The 19,599-nt window shown below is 37.7% G+C and overlaps 9 protein-coding genes and 1 non-coding gene across 10 annotated transcripts; 5 read left to right on the top strand and 5 right to left on the bottom strand.

The window, feature by feature from the left end:
- Positions 1 to 1,119: 1,119 nt before the first annotated feature.
- MNL1 (alpha-1,2-mannosidase MNL1) lies at positions 1,120 to 3,549 on the bottom strand (the record flags this gene model as incomplete). The annotated part of the gene is made up of 1 exon (XM_446361.1): positions 1,120 to 3,549. The coding sequence occupies one exon, from the start codon at positions 3,547 to 3,549 to the stop codon at positions 1,120 to 1,122; it is 2,430 nt and encodes an 809-aa protein (XP_446361.1).
- Positions 3,550 to 5,497: 1,948 nt separating this feature from the next.
- Positions 5,498 to 6,835, top strand: RPS4B (40S ribosomal protein eS4; the record flags this gene model as incomplete). The annotated part of the gene is made up of 2 exons (XM_446360.1): positions 5,498 to 5,511; positions 6,064 to 6,835. 2 exons carry the CDS (start codon positions 5,498 to 5,500, stop codon positions 6,833 to 6,835), a joined length of 786 nt encoding a protein of 261 aa, XP_446360.1.
- A 441-nt stretch (positions 6,836 to 7,276) lies between these two features.
- On the bottom strand, positions 7,277 to 8,389 carry BCD1 (Bcd1p; the record flags this gene model as incomplete). Its single annotated transcript, XM_446359.1, has 1 exon — positions 7,277 to 8,389. One exon carries the CDS (start codon positions 8,387 to 8,389, stop codon positions 7,277 to 7,279), a length of 1,113 nt encoding a protein of 370 aa, XP_446359.1.
- A 367-nt stretch (positions 8,390 to 8,756) lies between these two features.
- Positions 8,757 to 9,502, top strand: VMA10 (H(+)-transporting V1 sector ATPase subunit G; the record flags this gene model as incomplete). The annotated part of the gene is made up of 2 exons (XM_446358.1): positions 8,757 to 8,759; positions 9,161 to 9,502. 2 exons carry the CDS (start codon positions 8,757 to 8,759, stop codon positions 9,500 to 9,502), a joined length of 345 nt encoding a protein of 114 aa, XP_446358.1.
- Positions 9,503 to 10,137: 635 nt separating this feature from the next.
- MSC7 (meiotic recombination directing protein) lies at positions 10,138 to 12,057 on the top strand (the record flags this gene model as incomplete). The annotated part of the gene is made up of 1 exon (XM_446357.1): positions 10,138 to 12,057. The coding sequence occupies one exon, from the start codon at positions 10,138 to 10,140 to the stop codon at positions 12,055 to 12,057; it is 1,920 nt and encodes a 639-aa protein (XP_446357.1).
- Positions 12,058 to 12,215: 158 nt separating this feature from the next.
- On the bottom strand, positions 12,216 to 12,917 carry RRF1 (Rrf1p; the record flags this gene model as incomplete). Its single annotated transcript, XM_446356.1, has 1 exon — positions 12,216 to 12,917. The coding sequence occupies one exon, from the start codon at positions 12,915 to 12,917 to the stop codon at positions 12,216 to 12,218; it is 702 nt and encodes a 233-aa protein (XP_446356.1).
- Positions 12,918 to 13,324: 407 nt separating this feature from the next.
- tL(CAA)5 lies at positions 13,325 to 13,444 on the top strand. The gene is made up of 2 exons: positions 13,325 to 13,362; positions 13,401 to 13,444. It is a non-coding gene; the product is annotated as a tRNA-Leu (tRNA).
- Positions 13,445 to 13,648: 204 nt separating this feature from the next.
- GVI51_F08437 (uncharacterized protein) lies at positions 13,649 to 14,233 on the bottom strand (the record flags this gene model as incomplete). The annotated part of the gene is made up of 1 exon (XM_446355.1): positions 13,649 to 14,233. The coding sequence occupies one exon, from the start codon at positions 14,231 to 14,233 to the stop codon at positions 13,649 to 13,651; it is 585 nt and encodes a 194-aa protein (XP_446355.1).
- A 359-nt stretch (positions 14,234 to 14,592) lies between these two features.
- On the top strand, positions 14,593 to 15,570 carry EAT1 (putative hydrolase; the record flags this gene model as incomplete). The annotated part of the gene is made up of 1 exon (XM_446354.1): positions 14,593 to 15,570. The coding sequence occupies one exon, from the start codon at positions 14,593 to 14,595 to the stop codon at positions 15,568 to 15,570; it is 978 nt and encodes a 325-aa protein (XP_446354.1).
- Positions 15,571 to 15,693: 123 nt separating this feature from the next.
- On the bottom strand, positions 15,694 to 18,504 carry MSB2 (Msb2p; the record flags this gene model as incomplete). Its single annotated transcript, XM_446353.1, has 1 exon — positions 15,694 to 18,504. The coding sequence occupies one exon, from the start codon at positions 18,502 to 18,504 to the stop codon at positions 15,694 to 15,696; it is 2,811 nt and encodes a 936-aa protein (XP_446353.1).
- Between the last annotated feature and the right edge of the window lie 1,095 nt (positions 18,505 to 19,599).

Here is a 19,599-nt window from a genome sequence, read left to right as displayed (position 1 = left end):
AAATGCAATTGTATGCCATCTATCTTCAAATACTGTTTAGCGAGTCGCGGCGTAATCAAGTCTAGTAGCACATGCAGTTTACAAAATCTGATGTATATTATCCAAGCTTGGTGCGTTAAGTGATGGGTAATGATATTCTAGTAATGAGACAATGAAGATCGTAGATAATCTCAGTTTAGCAAAAATAGAGATCACTAGGATGGACGAGAAGTTGCATCATTTGGTAGAAAACCGGGATTCTTCTTTCTTTATTTCATTCTTGTTATTAGATGCTTGATGTGTATTCCGAATGGTTAGATCATCGGCTGAGGTTACCTAATACCGGGTTCGCGGTCTTGTTACGGCAATTCTTACTGTGCCATTCCAATTTTTGTAGCAGTCTGCGTATCCACTGACGAGGTCTTGCGAACCTGTGTATACTCAAAAGACCTCGAAAAGCTCAAAAAAGAAAGAAATGCAATATATGACCTCTTTCTTTTTTGAGTATCCATACAAATTTTATCTACCGCGGTGAGTAAACTATCCTAATAAAAACATTACATTTTTAACACAATATGCGTAAAGTCTTACTAAAGGTTAACTTGACTTTGCCCTCTACCAAATTCTCATTGGCAAGCTGAACTTGTATGACAATCTTTTCTTTTTTTGCTGTTTACCTCTCATTCCCCCCTCTCCCCAGGCCTTTACCGATAGTTTGTAATGGAACATGTGATGCTAATTGGTAAATTGTGCCCAGCTATTCAGTAACCCAAGTGTATGCCAAGATAGAAACAGTATGTGCCTAGAAAGAAAAATGATAGGTTACTTGGGCAGACTTCTAACTATGTACTATCTCAACCGAATATACCGAATATCTGTTCCCATAAATTTGGACTATTTGACAATTTCAGACCGGCTACAATCTATACCGCAATAGTTTTCACATTGCAAGGAAAGACTGTACCGGTGGTTCATATTGTTTAAGGAATTACTTTCGTTTCTATTGTAGATGTACTGATCTATTTCTAGTAAATTGATATTCTTTTTACAAGTAATTACTTAATACACTCTAATCTACCATTACAATCAATGTTCCTATGCCTATATAGCTTTACAATGCAAGTATACCGGATACCATCATTAAATAATTTTACAGTTGCTTACAACGGTGTCATTGAAAATTAAGTAGCCATCCTTATTGACACCAAATGCACGTAAGATGTCTCTCTTATGCAATATTTCAGGATCTTCATAAAGTTCCTCGAAACTTACTACCTCTTTGAACAATGTGGAATTAACGAATAGCATTTGTTTCCTAGGTATAACAACACCATCAATCTTCACTACTCTATAGAGGCTTTTATTATTCTTTAGTGCAGTGCCATTTTCATACTTAGCATTTCCTTGTCGAACTAAGTCCCAGTTAACTCCAGAGAAATCTGCATCGCTAACAAATTCTCCATACACGTCAATATCGCCACGAGTTATTCTTTCAAGACGTAACTTCCTTTTGTTTCCAAGCTTCATCGCATTAACAGTCCCATTTGGGTATTGATATAATTCATATTGTCCTGGAAGTTCTAAAACAATATCAAATGGTAATGTTGTAGCAGCAAGAGATGATGATGCATTGCGTGGACACCACCTATCGTAGAACTGTTTATCAAACTCAAATGGTGCATAATCATCTAGATAATTAGGCTTTATGAGTGTTGTGTTGAATATCCTCTCCGGCTCTGATATTCTTTTAAATGATGACATGATATTAGAAAATGAAAACCCAGCATCATTTTGACGATATTTGCTTACCTTACACACGTCCTTAAATTGACTATGTCCAATTTCAGCGTTGTGAGACTCAACTATGCCATTCTCTTCCAGTTCTTCCTTTTTTTCTTTCATCAGGCCAGAAAGTTCCTCTTTGGTTTTATTTCTAAACTTGTTAATTCTTTTCAATACATCTGCATATTTGTTCAACAATTCCTTATTCTTTTCGTTATTATCCCTCAGTTTTTTATCCCAATCAAAAAGTTGAACCTCTTCTAAGTGTTCCAAATAGGTTTTATCAGTGAAGAACTTCTTTTCATTATAGTCTCTTTTCATTTCATAGGTAATCCACATCGGATGGGCCTCTGTACTAAAAATGATATTACCTCTATCGGCATGTATTTCATTTTCTTCATCAAATAATAAGTATAAGTACTTTAGTGTTTCACTCAAAACAAATGTCTCCATTCTATCTTGTGGCTCACCACTAATTAAATCCTGCATACCACCAAATCCACACTCTTTCTTAAATCTAAATTTGAAATCTTGGAGGATTCGATATCCAACATTTAGATAAAAAGGATCCTTGGTGGCTCTATATAAGAAATAAGTGGATTCAACAAACTCTGGACGCAGTGGATACCAGGGCAGTTCTAGCGGTCTAAAACTATATATTCCATCCATCATCCATCTTTCAGGAATACCACCAAAAGTATCCCATAATTTCAAAAACAGCATATGCTGGTAAACCGAGTCCTCAATGTTTCCAGCCAGAACTTGCAATCCGGGGAAAAAAGCACTCAAGGAATCCACCCAATTGGTGGCTTTATGGCCGTCTCTCGTTCCGATTGTATTAAAATACCAATCTTCCTTGGCGTGAGTTCTTATTGCATCGTATGAACTATGCCAAACATCAAGAAGATAATTATCATCAAATAGGATTGAACCTTTCAGTGCGTATTCATAAAACGAATCAATTGAGGCACCTATACCAGTTACGCCTCCAAATGAATACGAATATTGGGGATTGAAAGACATCGGTACTAAGCCTATTTCGGACCTTAAATCCCATGTTTTTTTGAAAGCATACTTCGTGATCTCTTCATACTTAGCGTCATGTGTTAAATAGGAAAGTAATGTAAACTCAAACATAGGACAACTTAGAGCTGCAGCATTGTTTTCGTTGACTAAGTCTGGTGTTATTCCATGAAATTTGTATTTCAAATTTATTCTTGGAACTGGCAAACCTGTCTTGGTTAAGTAAGACGGCAATAATCTATCTCCCATGTCTTTTGCCAATTTCAGAAGGCAACCATTATAATCTTTTTTGCCCAAATATACCTTCTTACTTGGGTCTGTTGCGTACAAGTGACTTGAGAGTAAACCACCTATTATTCTAATTGTTGTTTCAAAGACTTGAACAGTAGAATCCATATCAAATCCATTTGGGTAAGTTGAGTCAACTAAATCGACTAAGGACTTAAACCTGTCTCTATCACCAAGAACTGCCACTGTGGTCAAAGAGTCTATTAGAGTCGTTGTGAAATTTCCTAACACATCATTGGTTCCAGTATCATAAAGGTCCTTAAAATTCCTTGTCTTTGGTTTGCAACTTATTGGCCTTATTTCGTCGTAAGGAAACCCTTTGCCTAAATACTCATCCAGTCCAAAATAAATTAACTCTTTGACTTCCGCTTTGTATTCATCCAATTCCCATTTGGTAAAAGTCCGCTCTTTATAATTTAATTCCGGTCTCGCCAGTACTACACACAATGTGCATAGCCATAAGACAGTGATCAGCATAGCATGTATGACAATTTATTTGGATAACAAGTGATTATTGGATTTCTTCAAAAGAATCATCAAGATTGAAAGTAATATTAGCTCAATGACCAATGGTAGGAAATAGCAACCAATATATAACAGTCATTTGTTAGGCCCTTTAATATTCCTTGCCAAATTCGATTTTTTTTCCAGACAAATTCACCAGCTTTCTTGCATTTTTTTTCACCGATTCATGAGTAAGAATTGTCGCAGGGTCGGATGATTTGCAAAAGGATCGGCAATTCTAAGTGCGAGAAAATGCCCATATGTGCTACATATTTGTAGAACTGCGATTCGAATGAATGCTCTGGAGCATTGCTATAGGCCCTCACTCTTATCACGATTGCTCAAGGTACGAATGCCATAGTATGCAAGATGAACTTACTACAAACAGGGGACAAACTACTTTGAAAGATATACCACAGGCCAGATAATGGCCTATGACATCCCATCAGCACTTCAAGTAACGATAAAACAATGACACAATATATAAAAGTGATTATACATCCTCCTGAGAAAGAAGAAAATAATTCTAGCATTACAATTGATCATTGTTGTGGAAAGCTTTAAACATCCTGTACTAAACAAGTTCTTTGAAATGTAAGTTATACCCAATGAAGTAAGATTTAATAAGCTGTAGCAATTTATTAACTATAACTAGCTTAACAAGTAAAAAAAAGGGCCCTGTCTCTACCTAGCAGTACACACTTATGGAAGGCTCAAAATGAAAACGCACTTCTGTGATCTCCTCTTGCCCTCTTCTCTTACTTATTCCGCACCACAACCCCTTCTTCTTTGAAATTGAACCTCTTAACAAAAATCAAAACTACCACGGATTGGGTTGACATACTCGATCCGATTGATCACGATTAAAGTGGAAGAGCGAGGCTGACAAGTTTAGGACGGCACGCCTACATATTCGTGAGTTGTTACAATTGGTGAAGTTTTGTGACGATTTTTTCAAACATGAACACCCATACATCAGATTTATTTTGTAGCTTTTTTCTTTAGTTTTTATTTTCTACTTGTAGTTTGCACTAGAACCTGGAGGGAGGACTTGAGGATATTGTAGCTGCACAACAAACCCGCTGTTTCGTACGCCTCTGGCTCTGTTTTGTTTGCGGTCTCTTCAGCTGGTTGTGGGTGCAAATTCAGTTGTGTGTGTAAACCGCTCTACACCAACTTTTCAGTAAGAGGTGAAACATTGGAGGAAAAGGTATTGCTCCGTCACTCTCTGCCTACTCTCTTTGATTGTAGTCTGGTCTAGCCAGTGATGTTCTTGCAAGTGTGGTTCCAGTAGGGTTTCTCCTTTTGCCAGTGGGGGGGTGTAGTAGATTGTGTCTGCCTAAGTAGTCCCCAACTTCCAGTCCCTACCCTTTGGGCTGCTTAGGTTCACCCTTCTGTGTTGTTGCCACTTCTGCCTAACTCATCCTTTTTCGTTTTGCTTTGGCCTGTAGTCTACTTCCCTTGTGGATGCTGCACTTGTAAATAGACCGAGTTTCATTTCTCTCTGAGGCCCTCGATGCAACGGGGATTCCTCTTTACCCTCCTCCTTCCACCAATGAGAATTCCTTCTAGCTGGCCTCTTCGTGTGGGCAGCATGCCAGCTCCTGCCAGCCTAGTGCTTCCTGTCTCTGGTGGGTTGGAGTTACCTAGCGCGACAGGTGAGTTCTGCTTTGCCCGTGTGCCGGGGTAATGCCAGTGTGGGAATTGCGAAAAACCTTTGACGACGCAAGGACCCCAGAGATGATTGGAAAAGTAAAACGCTAGGATCACAGTACGATGGGGGAAACTAGTAAGTTTCTGAATAAAAAAATCTTGAAATAAGTTCCACTTGCAATTAAAAGTTAAGTATATATCTCAAGTTAGTGTTAATTATAATACTTCTTTTGTAACACCACCGAAGAACACCAACGTTGAAGTAAAGATGGCTAGAGGACCGTATGTTATAAACCAACGAATGCTATAGATTAATACTGTTTGTTTTAGAGGATGAGCTATACTATTAAAAAGGCGCTTTGACCAGTAGCTTAACTGAAATTAGATAACAATTAATGTGTCATACTGCAAATCAAGAAATTTTAAAATATTTAGATTATCAACCAATGAAACTTACAAAGATAACTCCCTTCAGCTGTGCAAAGTATTATGTTATGAACTAAAATTGATGCTGTACCGATAAGTCATAAGTATTACCAAGCCAACGATTGATATAGACGAATGAAATACTATGAGTTATGACACAGTTGAATTTTCCTATTGAGTGTAAATACAAAATTTTTCTTTCCTGTGATGGATGACCATGAAAAAAGTTGTACCACAAATATACCAGATACAAATGCGCATCGCTAATAACAAATACAGTAAGAATAACTTCCAATGAATCGTTTACTAACATTATACTTTATTGTTTACTCATGATCATCTTAACTATCTTTTACTTGATAGCTAAATTGACCAGAAATGAGTTTTCCATAATCTCAATACCAACAGAAAGAAGCATCTAAAGAGATTAGCAGCTCCACACCACTGGTTGTTGGACAAGTTGTCCGGCTGTTACGCCCCAAGACCATCCGCTGGTCCACACAAGTTGCGTGAATCCCTACCATTGATCGTTTTCTTGAGAAACAGATTAAAGTACGCTTTGAACGGTCGTGAAGTTAAGGCTATCATGATGCAACGTCATGTTAAGGTTGACGGTAAGGTCAGAACTGACGCTACCTACCCAGCTGGTTTCATGGATGTTATCACCTTGGAAGCTACCAACGAAAACTTCAGATTGGTCTACGACGTCAAGGGTAGATTCGCTGTCCACCGTATCACTGACGAAGAAGCTTCCTACAAGTTGGGTAAGGTCAAGAAGGTCCAATTGGGTAAGAAGGGTGTTCCATACGTTGTCACTGACGATGGTAGAACTATCAGATACCCAGACCCAAACATCAAGGTCAATGACACCGTCAAGGTCGACTTGGCTTCCGGTAAGATCACTGACTACATCAAGTTCGACATTGGTAAGTTGGTCTACATCACCGGTGGTCGTAACTTGGGTCGTATCGGTACCATCGTTCACAAGGAAAGACACGATGGTGGTTTCGACTTGGTTCACGTCAAGGACTCCTTGGACAACACTTTCGTCACCAGATTGAACAACGTTTTCGTTATCGGTGAACAAGGTAAGCCATACATCTCCTTGCCAAAGGGTAAGGGTATCAAGTTGACCATTGCTGAAGAACGTGACAGAAGAAGAGCTCAACAAGGTTTATAAACACTTTCCAACTCTTCATTAACTAGTGTTTATTTATCTTTTTAATTCTTTTCACAAGCAATATAGAGCATCGCAAGTACTCAAACCAATTGTCATTTCAATAATATAAAAAACCATAAATTCTCTTTTAGTTAGTGCTCTCTTGCATGAACTATAGCACCTATATCAAAACCAAAATTAGACTATATATTTTTATCCTTGATATATATATATAGGCCTGTCTGTGTACATTGATTTCAATTCAAAACGTTACTAATATAACTTTTCGACTATATAATTGGCACTTGAATTTAAACAAATGTTGTACGCAAATCTTTGAAACATCGATGAGCGGTTAATATAAAATAAGAGTTATCATATGTCTAGAAACTAAACGTAATGCTGATAAAATTTGTAAGTGCAAATCTATAAATTATATGAATATATGAATAATATCAAAAATCAACTCATTAGAAAATCAAGCGACACTCCTGGATTGTAATCATCATCTTCTTCATCAGATGTGTCCTTATCAACAGTAGCAGTTGCTTCGCTCACATTCTCTACGACTACATTTTTATTCTGGGTATTATCTTGCTTTGAGCTCTCTTCTTCTGGCTCAGCATCACTATCATCCGTTTCAGTATCAGAAGATGAACCTGACCCTGCAACATTCACCCTTGAATTTTCCTCCGCCCCGGGGGCGGATCCCTTCTCTTCTATCATAACTTTGAAACCTTTAGGCAATTCTTGCGCACTCTTTGTGATATATATGGTTGGGAACTCAATAACTGTTCTGTTTTTGAAGACATCACCTAATGTTGAATTGACTGCATCAATCCTTATAAGGTTGCGAGAATCAGACATTTCCGTTGAGTTGTAAGGGAACCATTTGATATAGAACTCAAGATTATAATCCTTGATCAAAGCGATTCTGTCTTCTCTAGATAGTACAGCTTGAGTTTCATCCCCATCTCCGTTTTCGATTTTGTAGAAAGTTTGTATCTTATTAAAGACTATTTTACTGATACCCTCCACCACGCTTTCGTTTTCCTTAGCTCGATGTGTCAAATGTGTCACCGTGTCACCGTCTCCACATAAGACCCATTCAATGGTCCAGGTAAATTGGTTTAATGAATTATCCCATTTACTCTTATTCTGTAGCGATCTTTGCATACCTTTTGGAAGCATTAAACAAGAAACACCCCTTCGGATCAATCTACTGCTATTGTCTGAGTTCCCTCTTTGACGCTTATTGGCCATGTAAGGATCGTAAATCTCTCTCAGTATTCTTTTATTCTTCCTTTTGCTATCATCAATTTGAACTTCAACCTCACGCCGCATATTGATCAAGTAATTATAATCTCTCTGAACTAATATATTACTCTCATGATTCTCATCATCGGCTTCCTTGATATCGGTTCTAGGTATATATGCTGTGGGATCGTGACTTTTTCCACTACAGCTTTCATCTGCTTTGTGCTGCTTACTACATGCTAACGAACAAGTCTTCTTAAAACACCTTGGGCACTTATATTTAAACTCTTCCACATTGCAAACTTCACACAATCCCATCTGTTTTGAAACCTAATTTTTGCTACTAATGTTTCCTGTATCCAGTTTGAGTCCGACTACCTTATACAGTTCTCTTTCGTAAGGTTTATAGCTACCAGATGTACGTATCTCTTCTCGAAAGCTAACCATTAAACTTAACTCATCGCATCGCATCGTATTGCACAAGTTGGAAGATGTTTAAATTTTTCAGAGACCCATTGTCTCGCTCTTCTGTGGGATTTTGAACAAAGCCGGGAAGTCAGTTGGAAAAGGCAGGAAGATTAGAAAAGGATAGAAGTAGCTAACAGTCAGAACAGTAATCGATGAACAAAGCTAGATTGGAGGGACCTCATATATAGAAGCCAACTAAATACTAACTAGAGAGATCATGGTATGTGCAAGACATGTATATCAATGAATTGTTTGATGCTGTTTGCTGTGCGCTGCGGAACAGTCTTTGAGATTATCCATAAGGGGGAAACCTTGAAAGCCCAATTCCGTAACAAGAGCATGGCAGCTAGTTAAGACAGATAGTATTGAGATAGTCCAAGAATTGGATATACTAACATCAACTTAAATCTGGATATGAAATCTCTTATCTTTCAATGTTAACAAGCAAGGACTTTTGTGATAACCGCGACTGTGTAGTCTAGAAGTGAGAAGGGGGGTGTGGCACTCTTAAGTGTACTCTATAAAACCCCTATATATCTACTATTAGTATGTTGTTATGTCTATGCATTAAATGAAAGCGAGAGAGAGAGAGAGCTGAGGATTTTAAATGGTTATCAACAGTCACAAAAGAACGGTATCGCCACGCTTCTGAAGGCTGAAAAGGAAGCCCATGAAATAGTAACAGAGGCTAGAAAATATAGACAAGAAAAGATCAAGCAAGCCAAGCTTGATGCTTCCAAAGAGATAGAGAACTACAAAGCAAAGAAGGAACAAGAATTGAAGGATTTCGAGAGTAACAACGCAGGTGGTGTACAAGAACTCGAGAAGAAAGCCGATGCCGAGGTCCAATCTGAACTTGACGAGATTAAGAAGACCGTCGAATCGAAGAAGAAACAGGTTGTGGATTTGCTGCTAGAAGCAGTTACAAAACCAACCACGGAAGTCCACATCAATGCCAACTGAATGTCTATCTAAAACTATAACTAGATAGACTAACTCAAATAAAAATAGGAAAATTCTTGTACAACAATTAACTCTGAACAAAAAATAAAAATGGTTATACCATTACTTTGTTATTTCAATTTGACCTCATTGAATTGATCGGAACAAACTATATAGCATCGCCTGGTTGCGTCAAACCATGGAAACTTCATAAAAGTTCCACTTTTTTGGTGGCAGCAGAGCAGTTTGGAAACTGTCTTCAAACTGAATTTATGTAATTTTAACTCTACGAATGTTGGTAAATTTAGTGCGAAATATATATCTACAAGTAATACATTCGAAGGATGCAAATATCGGTGCTTACAGGATATTTTATTTTATTTTAATTTTTTCTTTGGTTTCTGCCTTTACTTTAATCAGTATTCTGGTTAATTTAGTTAAACGAAAAAGCTAAGAAAATAATGAAGCAGATTTCATAATTATCACAAACGAGGTAGAAAACAATTTGAGATATTCTCTTACACAGCTTACTCAATTGATTTAGGTTGGGAAAGTATATAAGTCCTTTTTAAAAGTCGGTTATAACTAGAATTATAGCTGGCATTCTATATCTTAGCGGGTGCTCTTTATTTTCCATTTTTTAACCCTTAGGAGTCATGCAAGACAATATATACTTGAATAGCGATATGGTCCAAAAGCTCAACCATACTATTCAAGAGTACGTTAGGGACATTCTGCGCAACCAGTCCATAATCAATGAGGATGTGGTAGCAGACCCTCGCATCGTTATGGGAACCTCAATGGTAGCTACCATTTTCACATTATATGTTGGGTACAAGCTGCTGTTATGCTCTTCGGGATACAAATACAAGGCTAGGAAGTTTAATGTGTCTACACCAGAAGAAGTGCAGCCCAATTGGAAAGGTAAGCGATTGAATCCTCCAAAATTGGTTGATGACAGTAAGCCAAGACATATCCAAAGTTATTGTCCAGCAACTGGTCAATACTTGGGGGAATTCAAGTCTATGACCGCTGATGAGATCGATGAATTGGTAGGCAATGCTAACGCTGCTCAAATGAAATGGGCTGAATCATCAATTGCTAAGAGACTCGAAGTGCTAGCTACTCTTCAAAAGTTCATTTTAGAAAACCAAGATTTAATAGCTAAAGTAGCTTGTCGTGATTCTGGTAAGACAATGTTAGATGCATCAATGGGTGAGATTTTGGTAACTTTGGAAAAAATTCAATGGATCTTGAAACATGGACCTAGCACTTTGGAACCATCAAGACGTCCAGGACCAACAAACTTTTTTATGAAATTCTACAAAGGCGCTGAAGTCCGTTACGAACCACTTGGCGTCATTAGCTCTATTGTATCCTGGAACTATCCATTCCATAACCTAATGGGTCCAATAATTGCTTCCATCTTCACTGGTAATGCTATTATTGTGAAATGTTCTGAACAAGTTGTCTGGTCATCTGAATTTTTTATTGAAATGGTTAGAAAGTGCTTAGATGTTTGTGACGTCGATTCCAATATTGTTCAATTATGCTACTGTTTGCCACCTACAAAGGATGATGATGCAGCTAATCACTTTACATCTCACCCAGGGATTAAGCATATCACATTTATTGGCAGTCAATCAGTTGCTTCTCACATTCTAAACTGTGCATCTAAGTCTTTGACACCGGTTGTTGTAGAGTTGGGAGGTAAAGACGCATTCATTGTTCTTGATTCAGTTAAAGATCTTGATGCATTATCTTCCATCATATTGAGAGGTACATTCCAATCTTCTGGTCAAAACTGTATTGGTATTGAGAGAGTAATTGTAAGTGAAAAGAACTATGATCAGCTGGTAAACATACTAGAAAAGCGTATGAAAGAAACACCTTTGCGTCAGGGTTCTGACATTGATCATTTGGAAGTTGTTGACATGGGAGCTATGATTTCTGACAATAGATTTAAGACATTAGAGGCTCTCATCCAAGATGCAGTTTCTAAAGGTGCCAGACTTTTATATGGTGGATCCCAATATAATCACCCAAAATATCCACAAGGCCATTATTTCCAGCCAACGCTCTTGGTTGATGTTACACCTGACATGGATATTGCCCAAAATGAAGTCTTTGGTCCTGTACTAGTCATGATGAAAGCAAAAGATACTAGCAACTGTATTGAGTTGGCAAATGCCGCTCCATTCGGTTTAGGTGGCTCTGTATTTGGTAGCGATTATTCTGAGTGCAATTTTGTTGCAAATAAACTGAAAACTGGTAATGTTGCCATAAATGACTTCGCTACCTTTTATGTCTGTCAACTACCATTTGGTGGTATCAACGGTTCTGGTTATGGTAAATTTGGTGGTGAAGAAGGTCTTTTGGGATTATGCAATGCTAAAAGTGTGTGCTTCGACACATTGCCTTTTATATCAACACAAATTCCCAAGCCTTTGGACTATCCTATTCAAAGCAATGACAAGGCATGGAGATTTGTTAAGAGCTTCATCACTGGGTCATATGCTATGACTACTTGGCAAAGAATTAAAGCTTTGGTGTCGTTGGCGAAGAATGCCAACTAAATATACAAATATTTTGTCTGTACATATATAATTATATATTACTGATAATAAGCAGGAATAGATCATCTTTTGTTCTTAATGTTAGAAGTTCATTTGTCGACTTCTGGATGACAGTTTTATTTACAGCATATAGAATATAGATATTTTAGACTTGATTACTATTGACCCATAACAGATTTTTCAGCCTGCTTCAATTGCTCACTCAATTTTGTAACATAATCTTTATGTACCTTTTCAACGTTTTGAATAATCTTCTTTACCGACTCATCCTTTTTTTGTAAACTTTTGAGTTTCTTCATTACTTCATTTCTTATGTGGCCTAAAGAGTTTTTTGAGGGTGACTGTTTATATTTCTCAAACACTGTCTTTAATTCTTTACAAAGATTTTGTCTAGATTCAGCCGTCGGTGGAGGTAAAGGAATCTTCAATTGTTGATTATTTGTAGGCACTCTTTCTGGATTTAAGTTTTGTCCAGATGCTAAAATAGCACTTACGATGTTTTTCACTTCATTAGGATCGAAAACAGTCACAAGTAAAGAGCCCTTGCCCTTTAATGTTGTTGAAGCCATCTCTTTAAATAGCGCGCCATTCTTCAGACTCAGATTATCAAAGATATTTGCATTGACGCTACCTTTCCTCTTATCTGTAAGCTCTTTGCTATATAACTCCAAAGATTTATCAAATTTTGATACAAGTTCATCTACATAAATGGAAGGATTCACAATATCAATCTCTTCATCCTCTACAGGACCTCCCTTCCCCTTATGTGATGGCTTCTTCTTCAAAAGAACCGGCGAAATATGTAGTCTTCTTGTAAACAAATTCTTCGTCAAGCCAACAGATGTCCTCAACGCAAGCATATTAAGTGATTGTCTTGGAATTCAGTTTTGTTATTTTAATTAATGATCCGGAAACAAGTCAATGATTATACACATAAATTATAATATAATGTGAACTCTTTTAATATATCATCTAGGGTCCGCATTTGCATTATTACAGGAATGTTAGAACAGTTGTCACGAATATTGTTGGTAGTGACAGATAATAATATATCGTGCATGTGCGTATGACTGCCAATTGGCATATCAAGATCTGTTGACGATATACACAACAAATAAATAAAGGTTACTTGCATTGCAGCATACTGTTGTATGTTCATGGAGTAACTTGGTATCGCAGTAATAAGAATAGCTCCGTATGATTTCTGATGAAAATTTAGGTACTTCTTATACCTCAATCCTGATTACCCTTTCAACAAATACAGTATGGTTGTTTGGCCGAGCGGTCTAAGGCGCCTGATTCAAGTTGAAACATTACTTACTGGGTTAACAAACTCAGGAGCACTCAGGTATCGTAAGATGCAAGAGTTCGAATCTCTTAGCAACCATTAATTTTTTTTAATTTGATAGTGTACTATTGCGTCTATAACGATAAACAATACTACACTGTATTGAATGTATGATATATTCCATGAACTTAAACAGTCTATAATTTTACATGTATGCATAATGTGATATTTCTTGAAGTTCTATAACTTATACTAATAGAACATGAGGATGCCTTCTTCATATGTGAATGTTCTACTTAGTTCTTATGCGTTTTTATAATTGTATTTCAAGTCTCGCAGTTGTGACAAATCACTGTCTATTTCACTGAGTAACAACTTAATTAATGCTTGCACTAAGAATAGCAAAACAGGTAGATGCAAAAATACCAATATCAATGTGTCTGATCTGTAGTCGTCAATTACTATCCACTCTATCATAATGAGCTGTGTGATATTTAGTATGTCTATAGTGCGATTGGTTAATTTTAATTTGAGTGATCTAAGCAGGACATAGTCATTTACAAGGTGGTACCTTAATGCCAAAAATGACAGTATTATCGAGTTAAATCCTAATATTAGCGGTATTGAAGACATCTTTGTTCTCTTTGTTAGAAGCATCAGATAAACACCCGCGCATATAATGTAAGCAAGGCTAACTGCATTGATATACCATCGGTTCTTAACAAGCAAATTCACTTCAAATTTCTCTATCAGTTCCTCTTGTTCAATAATATCAATGGGGCCTTCGGGAATTATTATGCCATCAGATCCTCCCAATGAATCAAACTCTGTCATTAAATCAGTCTCATATCCAAGAACCTTCCTATTAAATCGTCTAATTCTTGACATTTTCCATTACTCGAACCTATGTTTCTTGAAATTTTTTTTTACTTTGAAATCAGAATTGATAGCTCCCTCCTGAGTAAGCTAATTATTATTAACAGCAGAATATATCAGTATAATTTCACGCTTTTAGCAAACTATTTGCCTCAGATTTTGTTTGTCTTTCGCCCTTTATCCTGAGTAAGTTCAAAAATGAGATGATTATTGTAGTGAAAAAAATAGCTAGTCGACTGCTCGGAACTAATTGTATTAGAATTCTGGCCGTTTATTAAATAAAGACAACTATGTTGATAAACATTCAGAAGAATTTGTTAACCGTTTAATTTCTTAAGACTGTTACAGCTTTGGATTTATTAGAAGAGAATATGCATAAAAGCTTGCACAAGAAGGGTTTAGAACTCCGAGATGTCGTTCCTTTAGCCTTCCATCATACCAAACCAAGAATACGGCGTGCTACACCTGCTCCATGGAAGGAAAAACCAGCTATTATTAACCTACATGGTTTGTTTGGTTCCCATATTATGTTTCATTCTTTGAATAGGCCACTGATGAAGACATTTGAAACCGACATATATAATGTGGATTTGAGAAATCATGGTAATTCTCCTAGAGCACAACCATATGACTATCTGACCTTGAGTAAAGATATCATTCAAATGATCAGAGATAACATATATCGGGAACAGCCTGGTAGACCTATCTATCTAATCGGATTTTCATTGGGTGGGAAGGTTGCCCTACTAAGCTCTTTATCAAGACAAATAAATGTTAAGAAGTGCATATCTATTGATCTGCCACCTTATGAGTTAGATAAAGTAGATGATATGTTCATGCAGAATTTTGAACTATTAGAAAAGATTGTCAAGAGGGAGATCAAAGTCCGACGTTCATGCCCATCATGGAAAACTGATATACTGACGATGTTTAGGGAGCTGCCTGTGAATAAATGCAATCCAAATGGAAACAATGTGGCACTTTATTTTGCTAATGGTTTTCTAACATACAAGCCTAATAACGAAAGTTCTTCTGGACTTGAAAATGATTACTTGCAGTATGCAGTACCATTAGAATATATGCCAGACATTATTGCCGAGATAAAGAAATGGCCAAGCGCTACAAGTTTGAACCCAATGATGTATCATACCAAATCCCAACTTCCTACGCTTTTCATGAAAGGCCTACATTCGAGTTTCATTAAGAATGACTATTCCCTTTTGAAAACGCAATATCCACAGTCTTCAGTACTGGAGTTTGACTGTGGCCACACCATTTTAATGGATTATCCCAAGGAATCTACAGAAGCTATTATAAAATTCTTGTCTAATAATAAGAGGGTCCAATAAAAATAATATAGATAGAAGAATTAATATAACACAATATATTCAAATTTCGGATTATTTAAATTTGATTAGACTCATTGGCTAGCAGCCTATAAGCTAAATAATATTACATATAAAGGATTTTCCTTAAATATCATTCCATCCCAGAGAATTCTGAGTTGCAATTGGCATAGAAATCTTAATGATTTTTTTACTACCGTTTACGTCAGTAGTAGTTGTCGAGTGTTCTACATTGTGATTATCATTCATCCATTTATTGATTTTCATCGAAGGAGACAGAGATGATACATCATCGGAGTACTGTTGTTTTTCATTATTATACCTTTCAATCGAATCATCAGAGCAGGAACTAGCTCTTTCAAAGTTTAACCTTGCTAATCTCTCTTGATTCAACTGTTCTCTCCTTTTCATGGCATGGTATCTGAAGAATAGGAAGAGCATTATTATGACAGCCATACCTCCAGCAATCGTACCAACAATAATTGGTATTATCCGTTTCTTAGTCTTGGATTGTGTGCCATCACTAGAGGCAGACTTGGAGCTAGGTATGTAATCAAGTGATCCGCTATTTATGTTTCCAAAACTAGAGGAATGCTCAGTGTCCTGATTGCTATTTGATGAACGGCCATTGCTGTTAGAGCTTGATGAAGATGATGATCCTGCATTGTTTGTTTTAGTGTCCGTTAACCCTGTAACAGGTATTCTTGGATCAATTAAAGCAGAAAGTGATTGTGTAATAGTTTCATACTGTGTGCTGTATAAACTACTGGACGTGTTCTTCACCATATTGGAAAGAGATTGGATTTCGCTAGTTGGGAAAAATAAAAGAGCAACGGTACTCAAGTAGCCGCTATCTTGAATTTCTAATGGCATTAATTGAACTGTCTTGATATCTGAAAATATACTCTCAAAGTTTGCATTTAGTAACTTTGGTAGATAATACATGATCTGCGCAGAGGACTTGGATTCTGACACCACAAATGGATAATTTAATGGTTTCTTGAAACCAATGGTTATGACAGAGTAACCTTCTGGAACAGATTCTGAGTATGCGCTACCATAAATTACTTTAGGTAAGGAGCTTAACTGTGTGCCATCGTTAGATTCAGTTGGTGTACTCTCACTTTCAGTTTCAGTTGGTGCAATGATGAGACTGGTGGGAATCCAAGCATTGGAATTACTTGAAGTAGAGGAGCTGGATGACTCAGAGGATGAGGATGGTATCTCAATAGGAGGTTGGCTTACGGAGCTGGAAGGGATGGCAGACGATGGAGAAGGTACTTCAGGACTTGGAATGATCTGGGAAGATGTAATGGTATCTGATGAATCTATAGGCAATGGAGAGGGAACTGATATTATGGTTGAGGGTGAAGGTGTAACATATGGTGGAGAAGATGAAGACGAGGAAGGTATATCAACTGGAATGACGCTAGATGGTGCAACTGGGTCACTAGATACTGAAACAGAAGGGATAGAACTTGCAACAGGAACTGAAGCTGAAGGGGGCACATCAACGCTGCTTACTATAATTTGTGAGGAAGATGAAGATGATGCTAGTGGTGATTCGCTAGATTCTACTACTGGTGGAGGTTGTGGAGTTGTTGTAACAACTGCTGAAGATGGGAAACTTATTGTGTTTGATTCTACACTGCTAGGGGAAGGTTGTGGTAGAATACTACTTTCAGTGCTAGTATCGGATGAGATGATCGGTTGTGGAGGTTTTGGAAGCTCAGACGATATGACGCTTTCCACAAAAGAGCTACCAGAACTAATAGTACTTTCTTGAGAAATTGGGCTTTCGAAAATACTTGGAGTTGGTGATAAGTACTCAGATGATATTTGTGATGGAGACGAGGTTGTTGTTGTAGATATTGGAACCTCACTAGGTACTGATGATGGCTCAATAGACTCTACTGAGGATGGCACAACCTGAGCTTGAGAGCTTATATAAGTTGAGGTATTATCCTCTGAGGATGATTGGAAAGGTACTGAAGATGGTTCCAAAGAGGAGACAATTTCAGAACTTGTAGTAGGTGGAACAATTGGTGGGATGGATATAGAGATTGAAGATTCCAGTTCTGAGCGCTCTGTGGACTCAGCGGGTGGAGATGGAATGGGGGTTGGTGTAGAACTGGAAAGATAATCAGAAATTGATGATGATGAATCACTCTCAATTTGTGATGACACACTTTCAACAGGAGAAGGTATAACCGAGCTCTGCTCAATTTGAGAAGATATGGAACTCGATATAGGGTATTGTGTAGGCTCTTCTGAGCTAGAAGAGCTACTGGATAGTGGGGTGACTGAGAAAGAGCTATCGATACTTGATGGTACACTAATGACATTAGAGGGAATTTGTTCCGCTGATGGTACACTTGAAATTGTATCAGAGGATATTTGTTCCGCTGATGGAACACTTGAAATTGTATCAGAGGATATTTGTTCAGCTGATGGAACACTGGAAACAATTTCAGAATTTAGCTGGAAATCATTTGATGAAACTACTTGTGATGGAATTTGGGTATCATATGCATTGGAGGAATATATTGAAGATATGCTTGGAGTAGATTGAACTACAGATGAGCTCAACCAATCGAAATCATTTTTATCCGAGCTCTTACTGGATGATAAATCTATAGTGCTGAATTTGCTATTGTATGTGTCGTCATAGTCGTTACTCTTGCTCGACTTCGTAGTAACAAAGGCTTTGGATGCTATCGAGTTGAGATATGAGCTCACTTTGTTGGCATCGACATCTATGTTTCCAGAGTTGGCATTCGCGTTCGCATTAGCATTAGCATTATCAGAGTTTGTGCTGTTACTCGCTAAACCCAAATCAGCATTATTCTGGTAATTGTTAATAGCGTCGTCAAATCTATTGGCCACGGGAGCAGCAAGCGCAGCACTAAGTAGCGACAAAAGTACCGCCGTCTTCATATTTATTTTTTTTCTTTCTCAAACGCGCAATAGTGCAGAGGGCGTGAAATAGATAGAATTGTTGGCTGCTTTCGTTTGCTTATCTATTATCTTCTTATTTGTAAGAAGAAACGTTGGCAACTGTGTTTGGGAAAAGAATGAAGGGCAGCTTTCATTTAGTGTAGTCCTACCTGCAACTACAATACAAATATTTATCGGGCACCAATAACCTGATTGCTAATGTCCTTCAAAATTAAATACAGAGCAAAAAAAATATGGTTATGTATATATTCTACTTTAATAATTCGGAAAGCCATGTCTTCTGTATATATATGATTTGAGTTCGAACCATTGATGTGGATCAAACTTCTTGGGTAGAGGAATGGGCCATTGGCTCCTACAGAGGATGCCCAATTGGGATATACCTCGAAAAGGATCATGTTGCGATGTGAGACACTCCAAAGGGCAAGGTAGTTTTCCATTAATGTTAGTTTCTGCTTGTTGATTTTTTGTTTTTTCGAGAATTTCTACTATTTTGACAAAAACAAATGCTGTTGGGTTGGGGACCTTGTCAGTTTCTATTTTGGCGTCTCAGCTGCGTACGTTTGTTAGTTGCAAAGTGGTCAAAGGGTCCTCTTTGGTTTGGGTCCCTTTGTTCGGGTTACACTATGCTTCAACTTCTCTGTTAAAGTTTCAGTGGGCCAGGTGTTTACCTTTTTCGCTTGTGAATGTCTTGTCTGAGAAGCCTGTGTAGCGGAAGCCTGTGGCCTGTACTCTGTGTACTCTTTGAGACTCGAGACGCGGCTGCGATGTTTCATGTTGGAGCATCCGATCTTGTCTTGTGTGATACCACTTCTATTTGTGTTTTTGGTGTGCGAATGTTTCAGTGTGTGGAAGAGAATTCGCTGCTTCCCTCTGGCTTCTATTACCAGATCAGGGAAAAAACCAAAACAGGGAAGGCTACAGAGAATGAGGTGGGGAGAAGAGAGGAGCAAGAGAGGAAAGGACATTGGGTGGAGATGCAGCGAAGTTTCTATCGTTCCTTCAGATCTCGTCCCTCACGCAGGCGTTTCTCTTCTGTTTCTTTTCTGTTACTTTGCTAAAGTGCTCCGGAAT

The sequence above is a fragment of the Nakaseomyces glabratus genome, chromosome F, assembly GCF_010111755.1.
Source record: "Nakaseomyces glabratus chromosome F, complete sequence".
Classification (NCBI taxonomy): domain Eukaryota; kingdom Fungi; phylum Ascomycota; class Saccharomycetes; order Saccharomycetales; family Saccharomycetaceae; genus Nakaseomyces; species Nakaseomyces glabratus.
The sequence above is the reverse complement of the archived record's forward strand: the minus strand, read 5'-3'. Positions and strand labels throughout refer to the sequence as shown.